Source organism: Cibotium barometz, chromosome 3, assembly GCF_041138505.1.
Source record: "Cibotium barometz isolate CiBa-2024 chromosome 3, ASM4113850v1, whole genome shotgun sequence".
NCBI lineage: Eukaryota > Viridiplantae > Streptophyta > Polypodiopsida > Cyatheales > Cibotiaceae > Cibotium > Cibotium barometz.
In genome coordinates, this window is record NC_141048.1 from 17,216,985 (window position 1) to 17,241,133 (window position 24,149).

The following is a 24,149-nucleotide window of genomic DNA, read 5'->3' on the forward strand; positions in this document are numbered from 1 at the left end:
GATTAATCACTGATTAGTAAATTAATCACTGATTAATCTAAAGTTATAAGAATCTATATCAGATACTTAATGGTTAATTTGAACCCTCAATTGCACCAAAATATAGTGATTAGTATTGATTAATCACTGATTAGCAAATTAATCCACTGTTTTGTGTGCAGAAAACAGAGTATGCGGGGAGTCTAGATCTGACGCCTTAGACTTCAAATGAGCTCAAATGCTTTCAAAGCCATCAATAGCAATGAGTCTAGTAGAGGATAAAGCCAATAAACATAAAGATTTGACCAAATATTGAAAGCTTAATCTCTGTTTTACCAAAGTCACCTGCAGATTTGATGAAGAGCTTGGATCTCACTGTAGACTTGATGAAGATGTAATTAGTGAGTAATTAGCAAATAGCTTAATGTAGGCATGCATTATCAAAAACCAACAAATTCTCATTAGGCCAATGCCTCAATTTATAGAGTTTACATCAAAGCATCAAATCCCACTGATTTCTCCTTGATTCACTCCACCTCTCCTAGAATATCTCCACCTCTTTTGCTTGATTCTCTCCACCTCTTCACTTTTCCCAGAATATCTCCACACTTCCTAAATCTTCTCATGCTACCCTTTATTCTCTCCCAGTAGATTTTTCTCACCTTTTCACAGGTTCTTTCACATTTACACATCCTCTTTTACAGCCTCTAACCAAGGGCTTGTTCCCGCACACACCCTATTCACTTGTATATTTTAACAAGGGGCAATAAGGAAGTAATACATGATACTCATACAAGAAAAGTTTCTCATGTAGGTACACGCATGTAGGAACACGTGGGTACAGGAGAGTCTCAGGAAGTTACTTCGCATACTCGTCACCATGATGGCAATCATAGATCTTTGAGTGTTTCTCGAGATCATGGTAGGAGAACAAGGGATGATGCTTTTATTTCTCAGAGCAAGGTTTGGGAGAGTTTTCCTCAAAGGAAGAAGTCATGAGAATTCAAATCAGGGGATAAGGATGTAAAGTTTGAAAACTTTCATGGGAAGATGGATAATGCAAAAGAACTTGCTTTTATTCAACAATTTGAGATTGCTTTTTGCAATGAAGACTTTTCTGAGAAATCTAAGCTCAGACATGTGGGCATGCACTTGAAGGATATGGCTAGTAATTGGTTGGATGTCTAAACTTTTGGATGGTATAGTGGCTCTTTCTTGGAAGGACTTTAAAGCACAATTCTATGCACATTTTTTGCCTCCAGATTTTGCAAAAGAGGTGTGCAAAAGAGTGGGATTGATTGTCCCAAAGTGAGGATGAGAGTGTCTCATCCTATGTTGCCAAGTTTTGGAGAATTCTATTGAAAGTCACACCTTTCATGAAGATATCTAAAGAGGAGAAGATGCAAAAGTTTGAATCGGAATTACAAAGGATTATTTAGTAGAGTCTGAAGCTGTATCCGAATCGCACTTTAGAAGAGCTCATTAGTTCTGCTATAGCTTCCGAAGAATCGCATGTCAAAGGGACTCCACAGAAACAAGAATTCAGCACCTATAAGCAAAGGTCAAGGCTATCCATGAGCAGAAAAAGGGAGGACAACCACCTAAAGGGTCATAAAGAGGAAAAAGACACTCAGGATGGCTCAGGGAAGAAGCCGGGGGGCAAGCAGAATGGTTCTCACATGGCAAACAACAATATGAGCAATATCGGATCACATGCAGTCAACAGGTGAAAGAAGGGGAGCCACAAGTACCAAAGCCAAGTGTGAATGAAGTTCCTGATGTGCATGGAAATACTTCACATGAGCCAAAAAGTAGATTTCTACGCAAGACTTGGGGTAAATTGAAAGATCAGAATGCCTTGTTTTTGTTTGACAATGCCTCTACAAACAATTTTATTTTGATACAGATTGCTAGTGCACTTGGGTTAAAACCCGAGGAGATGGGTATGGAGATTCATGTAGATGCAGCCTTTGAGGGCAAGGATGTCTGAGTAACCCCAGTGATTGGAAAGATCCATATGTAGATACATGGATACTTGGATCATGAAGACTTTTTATTGCACCGCTTTCTGGGTGTGATGTTCTTCTTGGGATGCCTTGATATTATCGATTTGACCCTAAGATTTCTCATAAGGAAAAGAAGTATGTTTTTACTCATAGGGGTAGGGAGATTTGTATTGATGCTGGTGTCTCTGGTAGCACCATACCCATTGTAGGAAATACTTCTATTTCTAAAGCAATGAAGAAGTCTACTTGTTCTTACTTGGTTTTTGTTTGAGATAATCTTGAGCATGATTATGTGGATTTGAGTACATTGGATAGAGACAGGATAGACTTTTTGAAGAAGTATTAAGATTGTTTTGCTGACTCTTTACACCAGAACAGCTTCCACCTGAGAAGCATGAGGATCAACGCATCAACGTGATCCCTAGGAGTTCTCCTCCCAATAGGCCACCATGCAAGGTGAGTGCACCACAATAAGAGGAAATCCTAGCACATGTTATGGATTTTCTGGAGAAGGGATTGGTTAAGCCCAATTCCTCGCCATATTGGTAACCTGTCTTGCTTGTGTAGAAAAAAGATGGAACATACACGATGTGTGTAGATTATAGAGCTTTGAACAAGATAACCATCAAGAATCAGTTTCCAATTCCGAGGATTGATGATAGGGAAAATTCCCAATTTGACTCTAGTATTTTCAAAATTCTCATCTTGACCCTACCAAATCACCAAATTGGCCTTAAACTTGACTAAAATTCCTATATTGAGCCTCATATTTTTACCATTTCTAATTTGGTTGTATTGCTCATCAACATTACCATTTTGATCCTAAAATTTATTATAATTCCCACATTGGTCTCCCAAAACTAATGGCTCCTTAAATTGTAGTAGAAGTTTGGAAGAAAGTAGAAGAAATGGACAATAAAAAGTAACATGATAAAGTATCGTAAATTGGCATTACAATACTCTCAATTTGTCATCTTAGTTTGAGTCTTGATAATATAAAGGCCATGCACACCAAATTGACAATTTACTTGAAACAAAAACATGACAATCACTCCTCTAAATCATTTTAGGAGTCGGCTACTATGGGTGCTTTGCAAGTGCGAGAATTGTGGCTCGTTTTGGACTCATACCTTGAGCATATGAAGACATGTTTCTCTCTAAAGCGGTCTTTAGTACGGATATGGGTAGGGTAGAGGGTTCAACATTCAAGCCATAACCATAGTTAAGCAGAATAATTTTTTTTCCCCTTTACTGACCCTAAATGCATAGCATGGTAAACCTGGGAATCATCCAATTGTGATTTGAATATCTAAAACAATGACATACACACTAAAGACCTCTTTAGAGAGAAACATGTTTTCACATTCTCAAAGTGTGAGTTCAAAATAGGCCAAAATTCTCGCACTTTCAAAGCACCCATAGTAGACTCTTGAAATGATTTAGAGGATTGTGTTTAGAGGAGTGATTGTCATGTTTTTATTTCAAGTAGATTGTCAATTTGTTGTGCATTGTCTTTGTATTATCAAGACCTAAATTGAGAGCATTCTAATGCCAATATAAGATGCTTTATCACGTGTCTTTTATTGTCCATTTCTTTTGCTTTCATGCAAACTTCTACTACAATTTAGGGAACCATTAGTTTTGGGGGACCAATGTAGAAATTATAGCAAATTTTAGGGTCAAAATGGTAACTTTGATGAGAAGTATGGCCAAATTAGAAATGGTAGTAATAAGAGGATCAATACAAGAATTTAGTCAAATTTAAGGTAAATTTGGTAATTTGATACAGTCAAAATGGGAATTTTGAAAATACTAGGATCAAATTGGTAATTTCAGAATAATTTAGGATTAAATTGGTAATTTTTCCTTGATGATATTTTGGAAAAACTTGAGTAGATTAGTATGGTTCCAGAGGATGTGCACAAAACTACTTTCAGGACTTCGTTTGGTCTATATGAGTATTTAGTAGTGACATTTGGCCTCAAAAATATTCTCGCCACTTTTAACAGGATGATGGACAAGATTTTCAGATCACATCAAAAATTCACTGGAACTTTCTTTGATGATATTATTGTATTTTCTAGGAACGAGGCCATTAGGCTTATTTTGGACTAGATTTTGGGCCCTCTGAGAAATGCCAAGTCAGCTTAAAGAGAAACTCTAAAAATTAAGATGAAATTCATTTTAACGTATTTTCTTTCCATTTTCATAAGATATAAAAGACATTTTCCTATTCTTATCTTGACGTTTTCAATCCCTTTTTCTATTCACGTATGTGAAAAATGAGGGCATTAATGATTTGGTCAGTTTTTGAAGGCTTCTATCTTAAAATCTCTCCAAAAATGAACTAAGTACATTTCAAAAGTAGTTCGACTTGCACGATTTTGCATTTTGCTATTTTGGAGCCTTTCCATTTTTTGCTACTTGGTCTGATATAGAGCAAGCTCTCTTTTCATTTTGTGCTACTGGGAGATCTAGAGCAAGGAAGTATGCAAGAAGCTCAAGAGGATGGCAATGGATCATGAGCAAGGAGGTTCACATAGAAGATCAAGAGCAAGTGGTGTTGTAGCTTAACAATTTGGTATTAGTACTATGTGAGTACTAAATAGAAGCCTAATAAGTTGTATGATGCATCCCTAATGTTGTGTTTTCTTCTAAGAGTTAGAGATGTTTTATGTTTGGGATTTATACTATTTGGTGGTAAATTTCACAGGTGCACCTTCTCCTACACTCTCTAACAAGCCTATTTACGTGTCTTGGGAAAACGTGCATCATCGGTAGTTCAAAGCTGATGACTCCATGTGGTTCTGTGGCTATTGTTGATTTCAAGAAAGAATTACATGAGGGAGCACTTGCATCATGTGGAAAGTGTAGCAAGAACAAGGTCGATGAGAAGGATGCCAACGACGAGGAGGACAATAGGTACAATGAGGATGAGGTGAGGCAACAAAAGAAGGTAACAAAGATATCTCGTGTTTGTAGGTCTCCCACACTTGGGGACCAGCATATTGCTATTGAAGGTTCTAATTTCCTAAAGCCCATTTTTTCTTATTTAGAAGAATTGTAATGAAGTGGTATAAGGCTTGAACTGTTTTTTGTTTTCTTAAATAAATAAAACTCTATCTAAGAGCTAGCTATAAAGAAGAACGACGCAGATATGGAGTGATGGGCAATGTCAAAGAAGAGCAATGTTGTTCGATCACTATATAAGAGCAAGAATGCAAGGAAGAAAAAGGAGAGTGTTGAATCTCCCGATGGGTTCCAAGCAAGGTATGTCATTATCCCTACATGAGTGCACTACATGGCAGCTCAATGGTGTACCCTTAGAAGGAAATGCATGACACATGTTTGGCTCAATGCACAGTTTCCTTTGTCTCTAGGACCCTTGTAAAGGTACAATCTATCCACAACAAGAGGAATTGGAGGATCATATATATGACTTTGAGTACATTGCTGGTAATCTCATCTATTCATCTTTATTAGATATTGATGATGAGCAATTCTAACTTTTACTAGGATGTTGTTGTTGGAGCCATCCATTGTGTAGAGCAGGTATCTAAAGATACAGTTCAGGTGAAAGTGCTTAGAGAGAGAACATTGAGATGAACAAGGGTGCTTCAGAAATGAATAAGGATGTTGAAGATACAACTGATGGAAATATTACAGGTGAAGAAACAATCAAGGGTGCTAAAGTTATGGCTGAATACACAGTTATTACAGGTGGAAACATTGATGCCACCGAGATGACAATTACACGTGCTAAAGTTACAACTGAAGGTAAAAGTACAGGTGAGCTAGCACATTACGCTGAAGATAATATCAAGTCTAAAGAGAAGAACAAGGTGGTGAAGACATTGTAGTGGTGGTGGCTAAGGAAAGAAGGCGATAGAGAAAAAGGAAACTTGTTATACATTGGTTGGAGAGGAGGCTGAGATGGCACTGGATGTTGAAGAGAAGAACAAGGGTGGTGAAGATACTATAATGGGGCTAAGAAAAAGGAGGCAACAAAGGAAAAGGGAACCTTTCATACAGTGGTGATGACTGGAGAGAAGGCTGAGATGGCATAGGATGCTGAAGAGAAGAACAAGGGTGGTGAAGACATTGTAGTGTGGCTGAGGAAAAGGAGGCAACAAAGGAAAAGGGAACTTGTCATATAGTGGAGAGGAGACTAAGATGACATAGGATGATGAAGAGAAGAAAAAGGGTGCTAAAGACACTGGAGAGGAGGTAATAGCAAGTGAGAGTGGTTTGCAAAATAACGATGAGGGAGATGAAGATGAAAATGACAACTTGGCCATAAGTAGTTTTCTCCCTCCAGCTTCTAAGAAAAGAAAATTGGTTACCATACCCCCTCGCAAACTTTGTAATCCTAGTAAAATCCCCACCCCTACTTGTAGGGAAATATCCACCACAAAATAGGAAAGGAATCCTTTGTATCGATTCATATTATGTACCTTTTTATATCCCAGGATGGCATCTGTTATAAACTAAGATTTTTATGTGTACACATATCTATGATTCAATATTCATTTTTCTAGTGCATTCTTTTAAGTTTACACAGGTTTACATGTCTTGGCCAAACAAAGAGTGTTAAAAAAGGTGATTATTCTAGATTTAAATGGCATTATGCTTAAGCATTGGTGGAAGGTTGCACCATATGGTAGAGTAGGCCGGCATATTATTTCATGGAGGCCTGGCCTATTGCATTTTCTGAGGACACTGACAACACGCTTCGAGTTATCTATGTGGAGTAGCATCACGAGAGGAATCTGTGGCCTCTAGTCTAGGATGGTGGACCATCTGTGACATGCAAATTTCATTTTTCTCAATCAAAGTGCACAACAAGGTGAGTACCGCTACCCGTAGCAACTAGAAGATCTTAATTTGAAGCCATTTGATTTGTTGGCCAAGAGAGGGGTTGACTTCGGTCCATGGACGGTTGGCTAACCCATGGGACTGGATGGGGTTAGGCTGGACTGATGGATCACTAAAATGAGACTCAATTCTGTTATGGTACGATAGATGAAGTAAATCTCGGATAGTCTTGTTCTATGGAAAATAATCAACGACTGTGACTCTCTCGTTGAGGAAAAAAGCGTTGGTCTCTATGATCTAAGTGCAAGTTTCTTCCTTGATCTGACCATGTGACTTACAGGTTCGGTTGGATCAGTTTGGTTAGTTAAGGCTCTTAACTACGTTAGAATAAAAATATCCTGGAGGAATCGCCCATGCTTTCTAGGCGAGGGAAGTTTTTTCAGGTTCGGTTTTGGAAGAACCGAGGGATTAGTCTCTTGTCCGGATATCCGTGGGCGAGGCCCCGACGCTACTAGCACCCCCGCTGCACGGAGGGGACAGGGATCTTTCAATTCCCATGACATTTAGATTTCAAGCAATTAAATGTAAAAAGAGGAATTCCCATGATAATTGAGATCCAAGAAATTAAATGGAAAAAAGAGGATTTTTTTAAGTATAATTCAATTTATGAATATTTATCAAAAGTGAAAATATGGGTAGAATTGATTTTTGTGAATCCCATGAATTCTTTTATTCAAAAGAGGAATATTGAATATAATTCATTTGAAAATTTGAGAAAGAATATGGAAATAGTTGTTGAGAAAAAGAACCTTTATCTAAGCCAAACAATTGGCAAAGATTTAGAAAAAGTTCCATTATCGGTATCGAAGTAGGAAAAGCTACTAAATGGGAATAGGATGTGAATGGATTTGATAAGATGTAAATGGGATGTGATAGGATTTGAATAGATGTGATAAGATATAAATGGGATGTGATAAGATGTAAATGGGATGCAATAGGATGTGAATGGATGTGATAAGATGTAAATGGGATGTGACAGGATGTGAATGGATGTGATAAGATGTAAATGGGATACGATAGGATGTGAATGGATGTGATAAGATATAAATGGGATGCGATAGGATGTGATAAGATGTAAATGGGATGCCATAGGATGTGAATGGATGTGATAAGATGTGAATGGGATGTGATAGGATGTGAATGGATGTGATAGGATGTGAATGGGATGTGATAGGATGTGGTGTGATGAAAATGAATGTGGATGAGATGCGAATGATTGGATGGATGTGGATGAATGAGATGGGTTGTGTATGAATGAGATATGATGTGGATGTGATGTAAAGTGGATGGAATGAATGAGATATGATGTGGATAGATGTGGACATGATGTAAGGTTGATAGAATGTATGTGATGGAATGGGGATACAATCAATGTGATGAATGTGAATGGATGTGATGATGTGAGTAGGGATAAGTGTGAATGGGTGAGATGTGATGTGATATGATGTAAATTGGGATAGATGTGAATGGATGATATGTGATGTGAATGGATGTGATGTGATGTGAATCGGGATAATGTGAATGAATGAGATGTGATGTGAATGGATGAGATGTGATGGGATGTGACGTGGATCGGGGTAGATATGAATGGATGAAATGTGAATGAATATGATGTGATGAGGCATGGATATGGGTAGATGCGAGTGGATGAGATGTGATGAGTATAAATATGGAAAGATGTGATGAGATGGAAAATGATGTGATTGGATGAGAATGGATGAAGGACGATGGGAATACATATTATTGGACTTGGATTAAGTAATGTGGATTGATGTGGAAAGACTAGAGTTCGTTACAAAAACTATATTTATAACCTGTTTTTAAATGACTGTTTTATGTCAAGAATGTTGGGGAAGCATTTTGACCGTCTTGAGGTCGTGGAGACCTAAGTGATAAAGTTGCAACAGCTGACGGAGAGTCAACGGAGGACGTCTCACGTAGCACGGTCGACCGAGGTCTTGAACAGCCTCGGTTCGATTTAAATGGTGAGCTTCCGATACGGTGGATGAGGGGCCAAGGAAGCGGCCTATGAGTGAAGCGCTAGGTGACCTGCGAGACGAAGGATCCTAGAGGGTGCTGACCATATAGTGCTCGGGCTCTGGGTCGTCGAAGATACCCACGCGTGCATGGAAGAAGATATTGGAACAAGAAGTGAGAGTTGTTTTCTGAATTCGGGCATGGATCTAGTTGATTGACCTTGCTGGTCCTCAACGGATGAGTCCATGGCTCTTTTATATGGATCTGTTGGTTGATCTTGCTGATCTTCAACGAAGAGTCCATCTAGATTTTTATAAGTGAATATATTTCCGGGTACTATCAGCTAGGAACTATTGAAAAGGCCCCTGAGTGGACAAGTGGTGAGCGTTCTGGTTGCCAATGATGCCATAGGTACACCGATGAAGGAATGATCGAAAACTAGAAATCCACTGGATATTTTGGAGGATTATGATCAGTGATACTATGATTTCATTAAAAGATTGTTTTAAAGTTAGCTGAATCTGTGAAACAGGCAATTTCATATTGGGTGTGTAAGTGGTGTGACTATCTTGAAGTTTGCATGAAGCGCCGGCTAGGGGGCCTGGGAACTCTTTTCCTTGGTACCCGGAACAAAACATAACCAGATTCCTAAACGGATTCTATCACTACAATGGTTGGGTGGTTGGCAAACCAATGGGACTGGATGGGGTTAGGCTAGACTGATGGATCTAAAATGAGACTCAATTCTGTTATGGTATGATAGATGAAGTAAATCCTGGACAGTCCTTGTTCTATGGAAAAGAATCAACAGATGTGCCTCTCGATGATGAGGAAAAAAGCGTTGGTCTCTATGATCCAAGTGCAAGTCTTTTCCTTAATCTGACCATGTGACTTACGGGTTTGATTGGATCGGTTTGGTTAGTGATGATGACCTTGACTACGTTAGAATAACAATATCTCATGGAGGAATCGCCCGTGCTTTCTGGGCCGAGGGAAGTTTTTTCGGGTTCGGTTTTGGAAGAATCGAGGGATTAGTCTCTTGTTCGGATATCCGCGGGCAAGGCCCTGAGTGAGAGGATCTGTCCCGCACAAGAAGTGCTACTTCCGCTGCTAGCACCCCTAAATTCGTTGCACGGAGGGGACAGGGATCTTTCACTAATGATGATGTCATGTTTGATAATGTTCAATACGTGCATGTCAATGATATTCCCTAAATTCGTTGCACGGAGGGGACAGGGATCTTTCACTAATGATGATGTCATGTTTAATAATGTTCAATACGTGCATGTCAATGATATTCTATACTCTACATCTGAAAGGAAGAAGTTAAATAGGGATATCTTAAAGGTGCCAGACGGTAAGAAGTTAAATAGGGATATCTTAAAGGTGCCAGACGATAAGAAGAAGAAAGATAGTAAGTGCTCTCTTCACAAAAGAAAATTTCATCTGGTTAACTATGAGTCCTCGTCTATCTGGGAGACCAATGCAACGATCAACATATGGACAAATGCATTACTTGATTTTTGTAATGACAAAGTGTAGCCCATTTTTTGATGTATCATAGACATGTTTTGGATACATTCCCTAACTTTGTTGTTGGCACATATTTACAGCCTTTTTTATGTATGAGAGACATGTTTTCAGATTTATACATATGTCGATGTGTTTGTTCTCTTGGATACCCACATTGCATGTCACACATGTTTTGATATAAATTTATGCGGACCATTTTGAGTCGTTTACTAACTCTATAATTACATAGTAGCAAACAATGAAAATCAAATAACATATGAAACAAAATGTGTTTAAAGTAGTGCACTTAGTGCCATTAGAGTAGATTTGAATCTCTTTGTTTAATCTTTGGTCAATGAACAATGCTGGTCGATGATGACAGAGAACAAGAGAGCTAGCTATTTGTGTGTGAGAGAGAGAGAGAAAGAGACAGGGAGAGCTAGCCATGTATATAGCTCAGTAAGAGAGAATGTAGTTCAACTGGAAGAGAGAAAGAGCATTGCAGTATCGGCAGTAATATAGGATAATATATTTGCTATATTGGGTGTAGTTCAACTGGAAGAGAGAAAGAGCATTGCAGTATCGGCAGTAATATAGGATAATATATTTGCTATATTGGGTGTGACGCTTAGCGTCGTACGTTCTATTTAAAACAATAAAATAATTAGTGATGCTTAGTGTCGACTAGTGATGCTTAGCATCCTTTAAAACATTGGGATGCTTAGCATTGGCCTTCAACGATTTGCGTCGCATTCGAAAACTCGACGCTTAGCGTCCTATTGGTAGCGTCGCCTTTACCCCACGGACACGACCCCCCCCGCTTTGTCGATGCTACTGCGACGCTATGGGGGCACAAATGTAGTAGTGCATGCTTGTAACTGTACCACTCACACACTAAGTGTGAGGGAAAAAGGACGAAAGGACCAGATGTGCGAGAGATCAGAGCAAATCAACACAACATGAAATGGATGAATGAGTGTATGTATAATGATGAAGTAATCGTGTACAAGAGGCCTTTGATGTGAGGTGACTCTGAGTAGAAAGCCAACGGGGAAAGCCTAAAATCATGACATTAATAATAAGCGCACGCTCACAAACACTTAAATGTCCCAACTTTAAACAAAAAATGTCAAAACTTACTCGGATCAATTGCAGATCTTTGTACATGTAAGATGGAGTATCAACTGATGTCCAAACTGCTGCCAGGGGAGGCATTGACTCAAGGTCACTAGAGACAAGCTGCTTTTGTAGCCATCGGTACACCACATGGTGTGTAGCAGACTTTAAGGTAGGTTGCTCGTCAATAGGCGGATTGTGGCAGAACCCTCCATGGTGTGTCTTGAATGCCTTCTTGAAGAATGTTCTCCTACATGTCACTACATATTTCTTAAACTCCTTTTCAGAGGGGAGGTGGACCTGGTGAGCCGTTTTGATTTCAACTAGTAAAGCCTGACCAAATTCTACAATTTGCAGCCAACACATGGAGCCAATCTCTCATCTTCCTAATATCAGAGGCACGAACATTGGACTGCTCATTGTTTAGCATCCCAACCAAATATGATTTTGCAGCATCATACATGCCATGCCAATAAGGTATAGCTTCTCCTCTGTGGCTACCGGTTCATGTCATGGTAGGGAGAGCAAAGCTTGCCAAAATAAGCCTCTCCATTGTGTGGGTCAGCTAGGCATGTCATTTTGTGTGCCTTGTTTTGGGTACAAAACCTCCACATGTTCTATAACCTTCCGACGAGACCGGCATCATCCATGTCTTTTGCTTTCTCCTCAATGCATTGCTTCATCTCATCTCTGAAAACAAGGTGCGTCAAGATTTGAATTGGGATTTTGTACCACCCCTTTTCCCCCATGCATATCGATGTTGTGAGTGAGTTCCTCCTTAATAAATGCAAGGTCCTCGTCATCAACTTCCACCAACAAAGTGGTTAAGTCCGACTCACCGATCTGCCTCAATTGAAACACCCTATCTCTGAATGTGCTCGGTCCAAACTCATTAACCCCAAATATTCATATGGAATAGTTAGCATGTATAAAGCAATGAACAAAGAAAAAGAAATTACAAATATTCATATGAAATAGTCCAACAAGCACACGTTCTTACTTGTTCAGTCTTGTTAGACAAAATAGCAACTCCCCGACATCACCTTTGTTGAATGAGACAAACTCACATTTCATAGAGCAATGCCAAGATATGTCCATAGGATGATCTTCAACATGTACCAAAACACAAAAGACGAAGCATTGTTACAAAAGAATTCCAAAACTTTGAAATTATAGCACTGAATAATAATACCTTGCTTGATGCATTCCATGAAGGCCTTCCATTTGTTGTTGCCATCCAAGATATTCACCATCTTTCCACTAAAAAATGGGCCCCATTCTTTGTCAGCACGTAGGAATGCCTCAAACTAGTCATTCACTACCCTCCAAGCATCTGTCCAAGACTAAATATGTGTTAGGGAATTAAAAATATGTACTTCGGGGATGCCAAGAGGTGTGTGTGTGTGTGGCACGAAGGGGATGCCAAGAGGTGTGTGTGTGTGTGTGTGTGTGGCACGAAGGGGTGCAATACTTCTTTATATTATGATGTAACTTCTCAATGATCAGTTATCTCTCTTCTTGTTCGGACATCTAATTTGTACTTCGGGGATGCCAAAAGGTGTGTGTGTGTGTGTGGCATGAAGGGGTGCAATACTTCTTTATATTATTGATGTAACTTCTCAATGATGAACATGAATCAGTTATCTCTCTTCTTGTTCGTACATCTAATTTGCTATTTTGAGAGTCTCTCGTGTATGTTTTCCCCCCTGTTGGGGCTGTGGCCCCAACACTTGGCGACCACGAGACCTCGATACCCAGGGTGGCTTTTGCGGATGATGAAGGTGGTTCAATACTGCTTGTGAGGATGATGAAGGTGGTTCAATACTGCTTGTGAGGCATGGTGATTGGTCTCTCTTACATGCGTGTTGTGGTGCAATGGTACCAAGCCAACCACGACAAAAGAAAGGGTGGATGAAGTCCGAATGAAGCAGTGGATTTTTTTCAACAAATGAAGCAAAAGACAAGCGGTTGACAATCAAGGAACACAAGCTACACATGGTGGTGTGGTGGAGTTTCAAAGAGCGGCTTAGAGTAGTGCACTGATCTCATCAGTTGAGCTGACTTCTGAATCTGAAGGGATCCGAAGTCTACGTGCGCTGGTCAGGCGGCGACAAGATAAAATTCTCAACCGAGCCTGATTCGATGATCGGAGCGCATTGGTCAGAGGGCCCGAAGTCCACGCATCCGTCTTATTATTGTACCGTGCTCAATTACTTGCAAGGATATCTTGAAATCCAATGGTTTTCTTCAACTACTACTCCTAAAAGGGAAAGCTACAAGTCCAATGAATGAAGTCAGAAGAGGTGATGTGAGGGACATACCAGATCAAAGATTGGATGGAGCGCCTGCACCAAGTATCTAATTCATGGTGGCAAAGAGGTGATTTTGCGGAGTTGCGGTTGGGAAGAAGCTGTGGCTTGTCAAAGATGGTTGCGGTTTGATGTGGGTACCATCCTTGGGGTGAAACGGCAAAAGCTACATCATGTACCAGTTTGAAGCTTCTTCATTATATGTCAACATTTTTACTCATGCACTCACAAGGTCCTCTGCCTCCTCGGTTGCGGTTTGATGTGGGTACCATCCTTGGGGTGAAACAGCAAAAGCTACATCATGTACCAGTTTGAAGCTTCTTCATTATATGTCAACATTTTTACTCATGCACTCACAAGGTCCTCTGCCTCCTCGGTTATGCCCAAAATGATTATACTACTCTCACACGCACTTGCACTTATCCTTGGCAATTGACTTTTATCAAGGGATACTTGGACGCTATGGGTTCGCACAATCCACCGTGTGTGCCAAGTGTTAGGGCATTAAAAATAAGTACTTTGGGGATGCCAAGAGGTGTGTGTGTGTGTGGCACGAAGGGGTGCAATGCTTCTTTATATTATTGATGTAACTTCTCAATGATGAACGTGAATCAGTTATCTCTCTTCTTATTCGTACATCTAATTTGTTGTTTTGAGAGTCTCTCGTGTATGTTATTCTCCCTGTTGGGATTGTGGCCCCAACAATATGACCCTCTATGATAGGGGATTCCTCCCCTTCTAGGTCAATTATGGACACAATAAAGGATCCCCTACTAGGCATGTACCCACCCATCTTCTTGAATGACCGAGAAATTGTTCTCTCGATGTTCTAGCTGAGCTTTCTTATTGCCTCTGTGGGCACCATCTTGCAGAGCGGTATCAATGGGGGATAGGTGGTGAAATCAACTTTGATCCTTGAAAGGAATCCTTGTGGGCTTCTAGTTCTCATCATCTTCCCAAAAATCTCTATTTTTCTAGCCTGTTTGGAGGTGTCCTTTGTGCCCTCTCTTTCGCTGCTTTATGTCTCATCTATGCCTTCCCTTTCAAGACCCTCCTCCCTCTACAAAACATCCTCCAACTCATGCCCTTCATTCTCCTCCTCATGAGTGGTCCCATAGCCACTATCATCCTCATAAAGGCTAACGTCAATGTCTCCCTCCACTGGTTTCTCTTGAGGTCCCATTCCATGGGATGCAACATAGGTAGTCTCAGCATGATCAGCCCCTTCTTCATCTCTTTCTAAAATCACATTTCCAAGCTCTTCAAAAATACCCCTCTGAGCTGGAGCTGATGTTACAGGTCTCTCCTCACTTCAGGTTCCACGATTTTTGACTTGCACAATAGATTTACGTTTTTTACATCCTATAAGAAGCTGGGATTCTCCCTCCATTTCACACACACTTGAAGACCGAGAGTAGAAATTGCGGAGTGGATATCTAGAGGATTTGTTGTCAATATTGCTTCCAGATGCAAGGCTCATTTTTTACAAACAGTATACTTCCACAATGGTTTCATGTTCAAGATAATAACGTTGTGCATTCATCCATAAATGGATAAAATAAACACAGCAGAATATTCCCTCACTAACACGTCGAGGCCAGCAGCTACCGCCAACCACCAATTTTTTTGGAAAAAGAACATCCCTAAATGCACAAATTTAATATCGGCCACCTCCCTAAATGAATGAAGTCGAGCGGCCACCAAGTGGCACCCACCAAATTTAATCATCTACATCTCTTCAAAACAACGGATCTCACAAAGTGCAAGGGGATTTCAATCATCTACATTGTGTGCATCTAAATGTAAGTATCGAACTTAAAATTTATCTTCTTTATTGTGCATGCTAGAAGCTCATTTTTTTATTCTTGATTTTTGGTGGGTTTTCGACCAATCTAGATCTCTTGATTTTCTGGTGGGTTTTTTCTTCTAGATTTTATGGCTAAGGAAAAGCCCATATTGCCAACCCACAGGCCAATCTAGATCTCCTCACAGGCCGACTATAGGTCGGCATCTTTCTTTCATGTTCAGCAATCTAAATCTCCTCACAGGCCGACTTTAGGTCGGCATCTTTCTTTCACGCTGAGCATGAAAGAAAGATGCCAACCTTTATTTCTCCTCATAGGCCGATTATAGGTTGGCATCTTTCTTTCACGCTGAGCATGAATGAAAGATGCCGACCTTTATTTCTCGTCTCACAGGCCGATTATAGGTTGGCATCTTTCTTTCACACTCAGATGCCAACCTTTATTTCTCCTCACAGGCCGAATTTAGAGACACCAGGACCATCAATTTAGGGATGTCAAGGGCTGCGACCAACAATTAGGGATGGCAAGGGCTGCGACCATTGATTTGGGGACGTCATTTTTCTTTCACGCTCAGCGTGAAAGAAAGTTGCCTCTCGAATCAGCCCCTCCCAATAATTTCCAGATGCCTGTCCATTTTTCAAAGGTGTATGCTTCCTACACACAGCAAGACCTTACTGTGCCAAACTGATATAGATTAAAAACACAAACTATCCACGGCATTCTTTGAAGCCGAAAATTTACGTTTGTAAACTATCCATGAAATTTGAGAGACGTACCTTTTGTTGAGATATTGAGCTCATCTAGTGAGGCGGTGGACACTGATGACCCGCGTGGGGGATAGGCCCCACACTTACACCACTGGCATGGTTGGTGAGATCATGGGTGATATGCGGCCAGTGGGATGAGAGGCTTGTGAGACAGCCATTCTAGATCATGTGTGATATGTGGCCAGTGGGATGACAGGCTGGCATAGTTATAGCGCCAGCTCATTTAGTTGGGTTCACACTATAGAGAACCCTAGTATGTATTTGGTTGAGTACCTTTTCATATTCGTGTGTACTCTTATCTTTGTATATGGTGTGTTGAGTGTTGTGTGAAGAAGAAGAAGGATTTCAGCCTCTCACCTTGTGTGTTCTCTTTTAGGGTTTTGTGAGTGTGTGTGTGCTTGCAAGAGCTCAAGCTCTCTTCTCCCTTGCATCTTTTCATGGTATCAGAGCATGGTTCATGCTAAGGGCTGAGCTGCAAGCAAGAGAAGCACAAGAAGCGGTACGAGGGTAAGAGCTTCATCTACTCTTCCCTATTTGTTTTGGCAACTACATCCTTGTCGGGGAGCTCTACGGGAGGCACCGACAAACGATCTCTGATTGAGGAGCTTTCTTCGTAGGAGTAAAGCTATAGGGTAACTATTCTGTCCTATCAGACTCTATTATTTGGGCCGAAAACGCATTTTGGGCGCGTTAGGACCTCCGTTTTTCAGAAAGTATGTAATTTCGAGCACTGCCGGCGGGTAAGTCATCGATTCTCTGCAGAACTCTGTTTGAAGAACTGCAGAAAGACAGATTGGTTATGCAGACATTGTGTGTGTGTTACAAGGAGGTCAACAGTTGCCATTGGGTGTATGTATGCACATTGAGGTCACTGGCTGTGACATTTGAGTGTAGTACAGTATCCCTGTTGAAAATACAACAGTTTGTGTAGGACAAACCAGAGTGCTAGTTCTGGTAAATTTGTGTGTCTGGCAAGATGTCAAATGATGGCAAAAACCAGATTGTTGCTGAGAAGCTTGATAAGAACAACTTCCATGCTTGGAGGTTCAAGTTGACAAATTTCCTGATGGGAAAGGATTACAGTAGGGACTATATAGAAGGTGAGCATGAAGAGGCACCGGAGATACCGGAGATCAATCCAACTGCTGTAGATGTGAAAGAGTTCAAGGATTGGAACCAAGGAGCCAGAAAAGTTATGTATTGACTCAGTAGTACCATGATTGGGCACATACAGGATGCCAAGTCTCCCAAGGAGGCATAGGACACCTTGGTAAAACTCTATGAAACAAATACCAAGGCACGAAAGATATAGTTAAAGAATGAACTTCATACTATGGAGAAAAAGAGTATGTCTGTAAATGACTACATTGAAGATCAAGGGTATTATGGAATCCCCTTACATCTATTGGCATTTCAGTAGATGATGATGATAAGGTGGAAGTCTGTCTACATGGCCTCGGGCCACAATACAAGGCGTTCAAGACGTCTATTCAGACTCAGGAAAACATTCCCAATTTCACAGATTTGGTGTCTATGTTGATTATAGAAGAGAAAAGCTTGGGTGAAGACCAACAGTCACAAAACAAAAACAATTCAAAGCAAAAGGCCTTCTACACAAGTTCAAGAAGAGAACGAGGTAGAGGAGACCGTGGACGCGACCAAGGAGGTGGCCGAACAGGTAATCAGAATTATGGCTAACAGCAGCAACAACAACAGTCCCAAAATTCACAACAACAACAACACGCAGGTGGAAGAGGCCAATTCAGAGGCAGGGGGAGTCAAAGAGGTCGTGGAAATTGGCAAAGGTAATATAATGATACACGTGGATGCTTTTATTGTGGTAAGCCTGGACATGTGTAAGCAGATTGTTATAAGAAGCAGGCTGACATGCAAGATGGGAAATTGCAGCAAAATAACTATGCATCCTCGAGCAGAAACAATGAGGATAATGAAAGGTTTTTTGTTATGCAGCATGTCGTTAATGCCATGTCTGAAAATGTTGAAGCAACACATAAAGATGATGTATGGTACGTTGATTCAACCACATGACAAGTCATGGGGGAGTGGTTCAAGGAGATGAAAAACCTTGAAAGACCAGGTTTTGTGGAAACAAGGGATGACAGTGCTCATCCAATTGCTCATGTTGGAGATGTGCCATTGTCTATGCAGGATGGCAAAGTGCAGTACCTTGCAAATGTACTTCATGTTCCGAACATAACAAAGAATCTGGTTTCAGTTGGCCAGATGATTGAGTAGTGTTTGCAGGTTCGGTTTAACCCTGATGGTTGTTATGTTGAAGACTTTAAAGACAAGTGCAGGTTGGTTGCAAAAGGCAACAAAGTGGGGAGAATGTTTACATTGAATGTAAACATGCCTGAAGTGAGTGCTGCGATGTTTGCAAATGGTTCAAGAATTGTTGCAAACAGACATTTGGCATAAAAGAATTGGACATGTGAATGTGCAGAGAATAAAGTCTATGTAGACCAAAGAAATTGTGACAGGGCTGCCAAAGTTTAAAGTTAAAGGTATGCAGGAAATATGTGCAGCATGCCAATTTGGAAAGCAAACAAAGCATGTATTTCCACGTGACAGAAATGTGAGCAGAAATGCACTAGATGTTGTGCATTCAGATGTATGGGGTCCTACAAAGACCATGTCTATGGGAGGATGCAGGTATTATGTGACATTTATTGATGACCACACAAGGAAAGTGTGGGTATACTTCATGAAGGAGAAGGGTGAGGTGTTCACTCATTTTCAGAATTTCAGAGTTATGGTTGAAAAGCAAAGGGAAAAATATGTAAAGTGCCTAATGCCAGATGGAGGGGGAGAGTACTCCAATGAGTTCTCTGAATTTTTGAAGAAGAATGGTATTCGAAGATAGTTTACATGCAGATACACTCCGCAGCAAAATGGAGTTGGTGAGCAAAAAAACAGACACATTGCTGAGATTGCATGAGCATTGATGGGAGAGAAGAATATGCCGCATAGCTATTGGGCTGAGGCTGTTTCTACAGCAGTTTACATCATGAATAGGACTCCAACTGCAGCCATACATGATGTAACTCCAGAGGAGAGGCTTACTGGCACAGAAAACCTGATTTGTCTCGTCTGAAAGTCTTTGGATGCATTGCATATGTGCATGTGCCAATAGATGAGTTGAGAACTAAGCTGGATCCAAAAGCTAAAAAATGTGTGTTTATTGGGTATTCCCTTGAGCAAAAGGGATACAGGTGTTATAACCCTGCTACACGTGAGTTGAGGGTAAGCAGGGATGTTGTTTTTGATGAGATGAGTAGCTGGTATGCTACTGAAAAAGAAGCTGTTGGGGCTGATGTGAGTGGAAATGTGGTTGCATAGAATGCAAGTGAGCAATCACAGTCTTTGAGTGGACCAGGAGAGTCCTCATCTAGTGGTTCAGTTGTTGATAGACCATGGAGTGGCAAGCTGTGTGTCATAATACCAGTCCTACAAATGTGATTAGTACATCAATAAAGGAAAAGAGAAAGTGGTTGAGCCCCTTAGTATGCCTGACATTTCTGCAGGGCATTCTCATGTTGATGGAGAGTCTAGTGGCTCAGAGATGAGCCACTAGAGTCTCCATTTCTGCAGGGCATTCTCTCTGAGCCACTAGACTCTCCATTTCTGCAGGGCATTCTCATGTTGATGGAGAGTCTAGTGGTTCAGAGATGAGCCTTGATGAGATTCTTGGGATACCAGCTATGAGAACACCTAGTGTAAAGAAGGCTATGGAAGCCATGAATGCAAAGCTGCAAAGATCTGGGAGAGTGAAGAATCCTATGCAGAGGTTTACCTATGATGGTTATCTGGCACATCACTATGCATACATGGCAAAAGTTGTGTAGGTTGTAGAGCCCACATGCATTGATGAGGCTGTTGGAAATGTGTGTTGGGAGAAAGCTATGGATGAGGAGATGGATGCACTATATGGAAATGTGCAATTTCTTGAAGGCAAGAAAGCCATTGGATACAAGTGGGTGTACAAAGTAAAACATAACAGTGATGGAAGCATAATCAGGTACAAGGCTAGATTAGTAGCCAAAGGATATGCGCAGACAAAGGATATGCACATATCCTTTGGCTAGATTAGTCGCCAAAGGATATGCGCAGACATATGGCATTGATTATGAGGAAACTTTCAGCCCAGTTGCCAAGATGGCAACAGTGAGAGTTGTGATAGCAGTGGCTGCATCAAAGCAATGATGGTCTTTACATCAGATGGATGTAAAGAATGCATTCTTGCATGGGGATTTGCAAGAAGAGGTGTATATGTTGCAGCCACCTAGTTATGAGGATGTGAGTCACCCCGAGCATGTTTGCAGGTTGAAGAAAGCCTTGTATGGCTTAAAACAAGCACCAAGAGCATGGTCTGACAAGATTTCTGAATATCTTGTCACTATTGGCTTTCATGTAGCCAATGCAGATTTCTCGCTGTATGTGAGACACAGTGATAAGAGGGGTTGTGCTTGTTGTTGTCATCTATGTAGATGACCTGATCATTACGGGGGACCATGATGCAGAGATCTTTGATGTAAAGATCTTGCTTAGACAAAAGTTTGAGATGAAGGATCTGGGGGAGCTCAGATATTTCTTGGGCATTGAGGTGATTAGGTCACCACATGGTATTGGATTACTGCAGAGACAGTATGGCTTGGACATTTTTTCCAAGTATGGTATGACAGGTTGTAAGCCTATCTCAATGCCATTGGATCAAAATGGCAAGTTGAGTGTAGATTCAGAAGAGATCCTACTATGTACAGGCGCATAGTAGGAAGCGTGATCTACCTGACGATCACCAGGCCAGATTTGAGCTATGCTGTTGGGTTGGTGAGTCAATTTATGCATATTCCTCAGAAGCCGCATTTGGATGCATTGAGACGCATACTGAGGTATGTGAGGTCTACTTTGCATTATGGACTATTTTATGAAACTGGGACACAGAGATATGTGTACATGGGTACACAGATGCTGATTGGGCTGGTAGTATCTCAGATAGAAGATCTACTAGTGGCTTCATATTTTCTTTGGGGAGTGTTGCTGTGACTTGGAGCAGCAAGCAGCAGCCTACGGCTGCTCTATCCAGTACTACAGAGGCCGAGTACAAAGGTGCTGCTATGGTAGCATGTGAGGTAGCTTGGTTGATAAAGCTACTTGTAGATTTGGGTCTATCAGTGGACAAGTTGTCATTTTTTATGACAACATTAGCGGTATACAGTTGGCCAGGAACCCAATTATGCTCGCATGAAGCATATAGAGGTCCACTACCATTTTGTCAGAGAGAAGGTTTTGGCAGGAGACATTGACCTTGTTTATGTCAGCATCACACAGGATCAGGTCACTGACATCTTCACCAAAGTGTTGGGTATAGAGAAGCTCCGCAGATTCACGGCTTTGCTTGGTGTACATGAGATGGAGTTGAGCTCGAGGGGGAGTGTTGAGATATCGAGCTCATCTAGTGAGGCGGTGGACAACACTGATGACCCACCTTGGGGAAAGGCCCCACACTTACACCACTGGCATGGTTGGTGAGATCATGGGTGATATGCGGCCAGTGACTCTTATGTTAGCTTAATTTATTCTATATTTAATTTCTATTCACACAATCCCAAATGTTCAAGCATATTAATTCTAAACCAACTTTTTTGCATAGGGACGTGATTAATGCAACCATTTTTTTGGGTGAGACTCGTGGTGCTTCCTTGGAGGTTCCTTTCCTAGGGGGTCGGGCAGGGACTTTGCAAAAATCATTGCAACCTATTTTAGGTGTCTTCATCAAACATCACTGTGGAAGCTCTTTTGAAAACACAAGATGGTTTTGAGGTATTGGGTCCCACAACCACGCTACCCAAAATCAAGGGGGACAAGTACTTTATTCTTGAACAAAGTCTGTCCAACTTCTACCTAGCACGTGGTTACGAGGTTGATATAGGGTCAACGTCAAAGGCTTCGAGGAGTACAGCATCACCCATGTATGTTTTTTTAATTACGTTATTATTGCAAGTCTGTGCTATTGCCAACCATGCTATTATTGCAAGTCTGTGCTAGTGCTAACCCGTGGTCCCATGCTATGGATGGGGTACTAAACAATGCAGTAGAAGAGATGCAGACCACTTGCAAGTTCTTTGACCAAGATGTCATTGATATTGACATGGATCCATCATTTCCAGAACCGGTGTCTGCATTCCAAATCATAAGGGTCCTTCCACCCAATGACGTGCTACACACTTTCTTGAGAGACTGTGAATACAAGGGCAAGCTAGAGTTCCTTCCCAAAGAATACAATGAAAATTGTATTTTTAAGCTTACAAATGGAATAATTTATATGGGGATGGAGGAAAAATATGAAGGAATTGTTTGGACAAAGCCTCAAACACAGACCAGGTCAAACAAGTCCTTTGTATTGAGAAAGTCAGTTTGTGGTGCCACTTTCAGTGCATGAACGAGACATGTGTGTTCTTGCTACGATCCTCTAGGCCAAATAAGCTTTACTGGAAAGGACAATTGATAAAGGCACCACCTCAAGGATCTCTAGCAATGGGTAGTTATGGGAAGCTAAAATGTTTTTTCTACAAGCATGTACCAATATGCACAGATACATGCTCTGCAAGTGCTCACTATTTCATGCCAAGACAATCAACACATACATGCTTGTTTATACATCGAGGCTTCCACTCCCACCAGGTTCAACGGGACATGTGTAAAGCGACCCTCCGCAACACCAAGATCCTTGTGCAAAAATTTGTAAAGATGGACCATAGTATAGGCCCCCAAAAAATACAAATAATTGTTGCAAGGGAGCTCATTATGAAGGCATTCATTGATGAAGATAGATTACAAGGAGAGCATATGTCCGAGGTGGAGTTTGTAGAGATGGTGGATGAATTGGGAGGCTTGCTCCTAAATGCCCCTGCTACATTCACTTTTGATCGAATGTAAAACTGCGTTTCAGGTTGAAGCAAATGGTAATATGAAGGGCAGATGACTTGTCGAGAGTGGGCTTGAAGCTATCTTAGAATTAAAGCAGACGAGTTCTTCCATATGGGAGCCAATTTCCTCTCCAAGCATAGTCCGAGTCGGAATGTAGCTACATTTTTAAAATGTCCGCCAACAGGGCCTAGTTTAGGAGTTGATATTGTTCAACGCATGGATGCTGATAAGAATGGAGACCTCAAGGATGCATGGGTGTGTTTTGATCAAGTTCATCAAATAGATGGATGGCACACGATGGCTGCACATGTGTATGACCCACAGTAAGTATCCATCACCTTCTCTTGTGTGTGATTAGCTCTCTAACTTGTCTGCCCACTAAAATTATGAAGTTCTTGGTGGGCAGTTTGTAGCAATTATTGACAATAGCATGGGCAAAGTTTCAGCACAGGAGGACGAGGTTGCCCAAGCAATGTTTTTGAATAATCTAAATGCTGTAATGGTTGAGCACATAGGCAACCAAGCTAATTTTTGTGGTTTTATGGCTAATGAGGTAGCTGCCAATTGGAGTGCTACAATGGAGAGGCAATGCCGGATAGGGAGAGGTCATGCCTTTTTCATTGGTGAGATAGCCTTAATAGTCACACAGAGAAGTATATTTTCTCACGTCATCGTGAAAGCCACATCAAAATGTGTGAAGAATGGAGAACATGTGCTACTGTTGAAGATGAATTCACATTTTTTCTCATTTATCCACATCAGATCTCATCCACTCGCATCTACTCATATCCACATCTCATCACATCACATATCACATCTATCCTAATTTACATCACATCACATTCACTCACATCC

General features: G+C 41.0%; 2 protein-coding genes across 2 annotated transcripts in view; one reads left to right on the forward strand and one right to left on the reverse strand.

The window, feature by feature from the left end:
• LOC147639774 (pentatricopeptide repeat-containing protein At5g39350-like) overlaps window positions 1-24,149 on the forward strand; it is a 93,007-nt gene that overhangs the window by 50,873 nt on the left and 17,985 nt on the right. The window lies entirely within an intron of this gene.
• Window positions 11,495-12,870, reverse strand: LOC147639775 (uncharacterized). Its single transcript, XM_086822484.1, has 3 exons — window positions 12,658-12,870; window positions 12,466-12,571; window positions 11,495-12,333 (listed from the first exon to the last, which is right to left on the reverse strand). The coding sequence occupies exons 1-3, from the start codon at window positions 12,716-12,718 to the stop codon at window positions 12,150-12,152; spliced, it is 351 nt and encodes a 116-aa protein (XP_086678610.1). The 5' UTR covers window positions 12,719-12,870; the 3' UTR covers window positions 11,495-12,149.